The sequence below is a fragment of the Arachis ipaensis genome, chromosome B5, assembly GCF_059453495.1.
Source record: "Arachis ipaensis isolate K30076 ecotype BB chromosome B5, ASM5945349v1, whole genome shotgun sequence".
Taxonomy (NCBI): domain Eukaryota; kingdom Viridiplantae; phylum Streptophyta; class Magnoliopsida; order Fabales; family Fabaceae; genus Arachis; species Arachis ipaensis.
Window position 1 is genome coordinate 76758623 of NC_142440.1, and position 9314 is coordinate 76767936.

At 39.4% G+C, this 9314-nt stretch overlaps 1 protein-coding gene across 1 annotated transcript; it reads right to left on the reverse strand.

Annotated features, from left to right (window-relative positions):
• Positions 1-7549: 7549 nt before the first annotated feature.
• Positions 7550-8815, reverse strand: LOC107640650 (uncharacterized). The gene is made up of 2 exons (XM_088487073.1): positions 8187-8815; positions 7550-7580 (listed from the first exon to the last, which is right to left on the reverse strand). Exons 1-2 carry the CDS (start codon positions 8813-8815, stop codon positions 7550-7552), a joined length of 660 nt encoding a protein of 219 aa, XP_088343199.1.
• Positions 8816-9314: the final 499 nt, after the last annotated feature.

The following is a 9314-nucleotide window of genomic DNA, read 5'->3' on the forward strand; positions in this document are numbered from 1 at the left end:
TTTTCACTAGAGAGGAGGGCATCAGATTGATACTAGCCCCTAGGTCACACAGCGCCTTGCTGATGGTCATGTTACCAATGGCACAGGGTAGAAAGAAACTCCCAGGATCTTCACGTTTAGGGGGAAGTCCCTTTTGAATCAGTGCTCTGCATTCTTCAGTGAGCATCACAGTTTTCTTTTCTAGCCAACTTCTTTTCTTGTTAATAAGCTCCTTCAAAAACTTGGCATACAAAGGCATTTGCTCAAGTGCTTCAGCCAAGGGAATGTTGATCTCTAGCTTCTTGAAAGTCTCAAGGAACATATGAAAGTGTTGATCCTTAGCCTCCTTGTTGAATCTCTTGGGATATGGCAGTGGAGGTACAAAGCTCTTCTCTACTTGTTGCCTTTGATTCTTGGTTGGCTCTTCATTTGCTTCATTCCCCTTTTTTGGAATTTTTGTTTGTTCCTCCTTTTCCTGAGTTTGCTTGCTTGCCATTGCATCATCACCATTGGCTTCCTCTGCGTATGTTGGCTTTCCCCCCTCTATTGGCCTTTTGCTGTTCTCCGCTTGCTTCCTTGTAGTGTCATTGTTGCTCATCAATGTTCTCCCACTTCTTAACTGTATTGCCTTGCATTCTTCCTTAGGATTTGGAATTGTGTCACTTGGTAGGGAACTTGATGGTCTTTCAACAGAAATCTGCTTGGAGATTTGCCCAATCTGCCTCTCTAGGTTCTTCATGGAGGCTTCATGGTTCTTGGTTGTCATTTCTTGGTGTTTCCACATTTTGTCTATCAAGGTTTCCAGGTTAGTGATTCTTTGAGAGTCATGTGAAATTGGCTGGTTATGGGGTGTTGAGGGTTGGTGGTAAGTGTTTTGGTTTGTGGGTTGGTTATTGGATGGATAATGGTTGGAGTTGGGGTGGTTGTTTTGGGGTTTTCTGTAATGGTTTTGGGTGGTCTGCTGGTTGTTGTTTTGATTGTTTCTTGAAGTATTTTGATTTGAATTTCTTTGCCATGGTTGTTGGTTTTGGTTATGGTTGTCTCCCCACCTTAGGTTTGGATGGTTCTTCCATGAAGGGTTGTAAGTATCACCATAGACTTCATTTGACCAGAATTTTGGTTGTGCATGTACTGGACTTGCTCCTGCTGTTGCTCCTCTTGAGTTTCTTCATTTGTTCCCCATGTGGTTGATGGTTGATTGGTGCTTACTGCTGCAACTTGGAGGCTATCAATCCTCTTGGCCATTTGCTCAAATTGTTGTTGAATCTGCTGCTGCATCAATTTGTTTTGAGCTAGGATTGAGTCCACTCCTTCCAACTCCATCACTCCCTTCCTCTGTGATGGTTGGCGTTGTCTTTGGTGAGCAAAGAAATACTGGTTGTTAGCTACCATATCAATGAGACTTTGAGCTTCTTCTGCAGTTTTCATGAGTTGCAAAGAGCCTCCAGCTGAATGATCCAAGGCCTCTTGAGATTTCAATGTCAAGCCTTCATAGAAATTCTGCAATCTATCCCACTCATTGAACATTCCAGGGGGACACTTCCTGATCAGAGCCTTGTACCTTTCCCATGCCTCATATAATGGTTCAACCTCCATTTGGGTGAATGTTTGTACTTCAGTCTTCAATCTGATAACCCTTTGAGGTGGGTAAAATTTGGCAAGGAATTTGCTCACTAGATCATCCCAATTGTCAATGCTGTCTCTTGGGAAAGATTCCAACCATTGGGTGGCTTTGTCTTTGAGAGAAAATGGAGACAGCAGTAGCTTATAGCTGTCAGGATGCACTCTATTGGTTTTAACAGTGCCACAAATCCTCAAGAAAGTGGATAAGTGTTGATTTGGATCTTCAAGTGGTCCTCCTCCATAAGAGCAATTATTTTGAACTAATGTGATTAGTTGTGGCTTTAGTTCAAAGTTATTTGCATTAACATTTGGGGTATGAATGCTACTCCCACAATGTCTAGGATTTGCAAATGTGTAGGAAGCCAGAACTCTTCTCTGTGGTGGATTGTTGTTGTTATTAGCTGCTCCTCCTTGTGGATTAGTTGGAATTGTTGTATGTTCCTCCATATCTTGGAACTCTTCTTCTTCCGAATCCTCTTCTCCAACAATGTTTTTCCCTCTTTCAGCTCTTCTTAATCTCCTGAGGGTTCTTTCGTCTTGTTCACAAAAGGTTGGTATAGCTCTCATTGTCCCTGACATGCAAACAAGACATAAAAATCATACCAAACCAGAAGGATAGCAATACTTCAATCCATGATTAAATTGTAGTTAGCTCAAGCAAAAATTCAAATAGTTAGTGGGTTAGTCTAAAGTTAGAGAAACAGAAAATAAAAATGCTAGATCTAGATCTCCACTTCACTTAATCATTGTCAATATATTTCAATCCCAGGCAACGGCGCCAAAAACTTGATGTGTGGAAAACGATCCAACATGAAACTAACCGGCAAGTGCACCGGGTCGCATCAAGTAATAAAACTCACGGGAGTGAGGTCGATCCCACAGGGATTGAAGGATTGATCAATTTTAGTTTAGCGGGTGACTTAGTCTAGCGAATCAAGAGTTGATTTGAGTAGTTTGTATTCGACAGAAGCTAAATTGCATGAAATTAAAAGGGAGAGGGACAATTGGCAAGAATTTAAAGTGCAGAGAAATTAAAGAGGCTGAATCTTAAAGTGCAAGTAATATAAATTGCAGAAACTTAGATTGTAAGAAATGTAAATTGCAGAATCTTAAAGTGCAAGAAATATAAATGGCTTGAATTGTAAAGGGAATTGGGAAGTGGATTTGCAGAAATTAAACAAGGAAAAGTAAAATGCAATAAACAGAAAAGTAGAAGATGACTTGAATTAAACCGGATCTAAAACGGAAATGAGAAAAAGCTTGGTGTAGCAATGAAATAAGGAAATTGAAAATTTAAAACTGTAGATCTCAGGACTCAAGAGACTAGATAGCTGAGTCTAGATCTCACTGCCTTCCTAGATCCAGCAAGAATCAATTGCAAAGGAAATAAAGAAATGTAAATTGCAGAAAGAGTAGAAGAAGAGGCAACTAACAGGAATGGAAATTCAATTATGCAGAAATTTAAACAAGATCTCAAGGTGAGATTGAAACAGAAGTTCTTCAATTCTCCACCCAAGATCCAAAGCAAGAAAAGTAAAGAATGCTCAAGCAAGAACAAGGAAGAAGAGAGATCAATTCTCCTTCCTAATTCTCTAGAATTCTAAAGCAACAATTCAAAAATGTAAAGGTGAGCTCTCTGTAAGTGTTCTAAGAATTTTCCAGGAAAAGCTCTCGAAAGACTTAAATCCTAAGCTATTTATACACTTTCTTCAAATGGTCTTCAAGCCTTGAATTGGGCCATTGCTCTTGATGGAATTGGGTTGATAAAGGCCTTGGTTGATTGCTCTTGGAGTTGGAGAGAAATCCATTGTGAACCGGGCTATAAATCATAAAAGCTTGAGTCAAAGTTTGAGGCAAACTTTGGCTCAAGCTTTTCATATCAGATGCCCCCATTTGCTGCTACCAACGTTTGGGCTAAAGTTTGAGGTCAAACTTTAGGCCAAACGTTGATCCCCTTGTGTGCATGTGTGGCGCCAACGTTTGCCAAAAAGCTTGAGGCAAACGTTGGCGCAAGCTTTTCTCCTCCAGGGTGTTGGTGTGTGGCGCCAACGTTTGCCAAAAAGCTTGAGGCAAACGTTGGCGCAAGCTTTTTGCTCCAACCAATGTGAATTCACTCTTCCAAAAGCTTGAGCTAAAGTTTGAAGCAAGCTTTTGCTCAAGCTTTTTGTTCTCTCTTGCTCTTTGCCCTTTCTTCTTTCTTCAACCTTCTTCAAAGCTCTTTTCGCCTATCATCAATCAACCAAACACATCAAAGCTATGCTCAAAATCATGAGTTTGTTATTCTTTCATAATATATGACAATTATACTACAAAATCTCATGAAATTGCATTAATTCATCCATGGTTGATTGAATCAAAGGAAATATGAAATTCTACCCAATTGGCTTGCTTATGGCTCAAGAAAGTGCATAAAAACAATTGAAAACAAAAGAAAAAGACTAGTGAAACTAGGCTAAGATGACTTGTCATCACAACACCAAACTTAAAGCTTGCTTGTCCCCAAGCAAGAAAAGAATTATTGAGAAGAAAGAATGAAATGGAAGAGGATGTTCATGCTAGCAGAGTATTATTGGTAGTTCATGGGGTTTTATGTGGATATGTAAACACTCACTTCTTATTGACTTTTAGGCCTAGAAAGTCTCCTTCAAGCATCAAGCAACGCACTGCTATGACCTCTCATTATTCCTTTGTCCTTCACTATTATTTTTCTCTCTAAGCTTTAGTTCAGTGTCATGTGTAACAAGTTCTTTTCTTTCTTTATACTTGACACATTATTCACTATAGACACTTGGCTCACATTCCTTCTCAAAACATTGATGCCCAGCACCTCTTTGGGTTACTAAATGCCTTGTAACTAGGTTGCTCTTGATAGTGGACTTTCAGCTGATGATCCCGGGTTAGTTAACCCAAGTCACCAAGTGTTGATGCACTCCAAAGAACTTAATAATCCAAGCAGATCCTAGTGCAAAGACACCACAGGCATATATTCTAAGGTTCAAGCTATTGGTGTCTAGCTTTGTTTCTTTTTATTTTTCTTTTGTTCTGTTGCCACTCTTTGGCTATTTCTTTTCTCTTTTTGTTCTTCTTTTTAGCCAAGGACTTTTATTTGATTGAGATTCATAGACAGTAGGCCACTTTCTATTTAGAAGGAGACATCCTAGTTCTCTTATTCACTAAAAGTGAGCTATCATACAATCACACATACATACCACCACTTACTTTTATTGTACTTCTATCTAACAGAGAACTATCTCACTTCACATTCAAACATTTCTTTTATTGAATTAAAGATGCAGGGGACAAAGCATGCTTTTTGTTAAGTGAAAGTAAACACACAAGCACACACTTAGACTAGCTTAATTATTTAAGGGAAACAAACATAATGCAAAGACTATTTTAAACAGATAGGAAACATAATGCAAAGACTATTTTAAACAGATAGGATGCATGCTTTTTTTTTCTTTGTAATGATGAACAAGGAGCAAGTCCACCTTTCATTTGTCATGCCTTTTCTTTCTTCTTTCATACAGTTGGTTGTTGGTGTTCCCTGTGTCCATGTCTGTTGTCTGTTGACCCCGCCAGAACCCAGCTCTATTCATCGCCTCCTCTACTCTATCTTCAAGTCTCATAGCCTTGCTCACTTCTATCTCACTTTTCCCTTTGAAGAACTCATCGAAAGTTGGAAACGCTGGATCCATATTGTGCAGATGCTCTCCAATATAGTTCAATTTGATTTGACTGTTTATGTTGTAATCAGCTTGGACTTCATATCTTGCATCTTGAAGGGCCGTGAACTCCTTGAGAGCCCTCATGTTTTCAGCTTGTATTTGTGCCAACTTTCCAAATGATTCGTAAGATTGAAAAGCATGCTCCTCTTGCATCACGAAGAATTTTGATTCAAACTCACTTTGTTTGTTCATCATTCTCACCTGCCATTCCTCTTGTTCTTGTTGGTGTTTCATATACTGTGAATGATACTCTTCTTGCCTTTCTTGAATTCTCATGTACTGTTGTGATAATCTCCCAATCGCTTCCTGCATCTGAGTCATGTCTAGATTGTTATGTGGTTGGGGGTGTTGCTGTTCTTCTTCCTCTTGTATCTCTTCTTCCTCTTGTAACTCTTCTTCCTCCATTGGTTCTTCTCTTTGTCTTCTTCCGTGTGGTCTTCGGCTTTGCTGCGCTTCAGTAACCATCATCATTCTTTCAATGGTTATAGGCATGCCTGGGTTCAACCATGTTGGGTTATCGTCCTCCATTGGCACTTTAGCTCTTGCGCACAACCGCATAATGGTGCTTGGGTAGTATAACCAAGACCCAGCCGTGTTCTTCTCTGCAAGTTTTTGAATATCCTTTGCAAGGATTTCATGAACTTTCACCTCTCCTCCCACCATGATGCAATGCAACATAACAGCTCTTTTCCTGTTGACTTCTGAGGTGTTTACTGTGCCCAGAATTGATCTTTTCAATAGCTCATACCATCCCTTTGCTTCCGGTATAAGGTCTCCTCTCCTCAGATACTTGTATTTGTTTTTGGCATCTCCTTCCCACTCTGAGTTCACCATACAAATATCTCTAGAAATTCTATCATAATCCGGATCTCCATTTATCCTTTGGTGGTATCCCGGTTCACCAAAGCGGACTACTTTTAGTCCTAAGACTTTCTTGATGGCATCTGAACCAAAGTCTACTTCCACCCCCCCCCCGTACATAGCTTTTGTATGTTGGGGCTTCACCCGTGTTGAGTCTTGGGATGTTGGCAAAGAATTCTCTTATGATATTTGAATTGACCCGAGTGATGGGTGAGACGAGTTTTTCCCATTTCCTCTTTCTAATCCTGTCCTTCATTTCTTGGCACCCTTCATCTGGTAGCAAGAGTGGAACCTCTGGATATATCTTCTTCTCATTCATCCATTGAAGTTGTAATTGATGGTACCAAGATCTAAACCTCCATCGGTCATATTCCGGTGTATTCTCTTCCTCCTCGGGTTCTTTTCCTTTTCTCCTTTTGGTTCTTGAGGAAGAGGCCATGATCACTTGATTGGTTGATCTTCTTTGAGGTTAATGGGTTTGTGAAGAATATTGGAGGTTTTGATTTGCTTTTGGGGAGGAAAATGTTTGAGGCTGAGCTTATGTGATGAAAGGTGATAAAGGAATTAGAGTTTGAATGGTTGGAGTGCAGGGAGTGTGCAACCTTTTTGTTTCTGTGCATGGCTTGAAGGTGGCGTTTTATATTTACTTGATTTGAACAATGGATGGCTGGGATGCACTTGGAAGTTCTGCAAATCAAAGGTGTGCATGCAAGGTTGAATGAAGACAAAACTTGCTTCTTCAAGGGTCTGCAACGTGATCATTCCCAAGAGTGGGTAGATTCACTTTTTGAGGCATGTGATTGAATTTTGTCTTCATGCTATGCTCCCCCTTTGTCTTGTCTCTTTCATTGAATGTTCTTTGACCACCTAACCATCACAACAAGACAATAAAGATCAACATTATCAAACCGTGGCAAGAAGGCTTCCTTTATTAACAACTATGTGAACTCTCATTCCTTATATCCATTTTAACCGTGACTTGTCCCTTTTTTTTCTTGGAGGACACCAAACTTAATGTTTGGTCATATAGTCTAAAATGTTTCTTCCTCCAACTAGTGTTCTTGAAATCTCAATGTCACTCTTGGTTAAATGTTCATAAGAACTGCTTTTATTATATATATATATATATATATATATATATATATATATATATATATATGTTTTTTTTTCTTCATGAAGAATCAATTATGTCCCTTAACTAGTGCATCAAGGTTTGATAAACACCAAACTTGTCTCTCGTTAATGGGTCAATGTAAAATGCCAGCAGTTAATCACAATTGATGTCTTCATCACAGAATATAATTTCTTTTCAATTGTAAAGTCCCAACGCATGATCATCGGTGCATGATTTTTAAATTTCATGAATAAAAATTGATCTTCCGAAAATATCTACATATGCAAACACCAAACTTAATGTTTGGTCATATACTTCATCAAGATGACTAAGCATATGGTCTAAAAGTGTTTGAAAAATTGATTTGGTGTACTTGAAGGTACACCAAACTTAGAAATCTTAGCATATGTTTCACAACAGTGTATGCATTCATTAAGTACGTTTAAAAAAATCATGCTATGGTGATCATGACTTATTGAATTTAAAACGACAGAAATTTTAAATCATGGGTTGCCTCCCATGGAGCGCTCTTTTATTGTCACTAGCTTGACACTGGGGCTTTCTTTTATGGTGGTTGATGATTGTAGTGCCTCAACTTGTCTCCCTTGACTGTGATCTTCTTCTTTGTTCCTTGGTGTTCTATCTCAGCATGTTCTAGTGAGAGTATTTTGCTCACAATATAGTAATCATCAATATGTTGGCTTGCTCCCAGTTGTTGATAGACTAACTGCACTTTGTCACCTTTGGAGAGCCCTTCTGTTGGAATTTTTTTATTCTTCCAACCCTTTTTGATTCTGTTTTCATTCTTCTTCCTTCTTCTTATTGATCCTTTCTGCTTGCAAGTGAGCTTCATTTTGGGATTCTTCTTCTTGATAACTAACACATCAATGCTTTCATGAATCTCTCCATTGCTCTGTACAAGTTCTTTTTCCTCTTTCCATGCTGCATTATCTACTTCTTGCTTTGGAAGGTGACTGCTGATCATCTTGTCAATTTCTTCCTTCCTCTGCAGTTCTATCTCGTCAGTTTCCATGCTATCTTCTTTTTCATTGATGAACTTTATTTCTGGAGAGACACTCAGTGTGACACTTTCATCATGTAGCCTAAGGGTCAACTCTCCTTTTTCTACGTCTATAATGGCCCTAGCAGTGGCCAAGAATGGCCTTCCCAGTATAATAGAGTCACTATCATCCTCATCAGATTCCAAGATCACAAAATCAGCAGGGAAAATGAATCTATCTACTTTGACTAGAATGTTCTCAACTATACCCCTTGGGTACACTACTGATTTGTCCACCAATTCTAAAGACATCTGTACTGGTTTCACTTCTTTCATGCGCAGCTTTTTCACTAGAGAGGAGGGCATCAGATTGATACTAGCCCCTAGGTCACACAGCGCCTTGCTGATGGTCATGTTACCAATGGCACAGGGTAGAAAGAAACTCCCAGGATCTTCACGTTTAGGGGGAAGTCCCTTTTGAATCAGTGCTCTGCATTCTTCAGCGAGCATCACAGTTTCCTTTTCTAGCCAACTTCTTTTCTTGTTAATAAGCTCCTTCAAAAACTTGGCATACAGAGGCATTTGCTCAAGTACTTCAGCCAAGGGAATGTTGATCTCTAGCTTCTTGAAAGTCTCAAGGAACTTATGAAAGTGTTGATCCTTAGCCTCCTTGTTGAATCTCTGGGGATATGGCAGTGGAGGTACAAAGCTCTTCTCTGCTTGTTGCCTTTGATTCTTGGTTGGCTCTTCAATTGCTTCATTCCCCTTTTTTGGAATTTTTGTTTGTTCCTCCTTTTCCTGAGTTTGCTTGCTTGCCATTGCATCATCACCATTGGCTTCATCTGCGTATGTTGGCTTTCCCCCCTCTATTGGCCTTTTGCTATTCTCCATTTGCTTCCTTGTAGTGTCATTATTGCTCATCAATGTTCTCCCACTTCTTAACTGTATTGCCTTGCATTCTTTCTTAGGATTTGGAATTGTGTCACCTGGTAGGGAACTTGATGGTCTC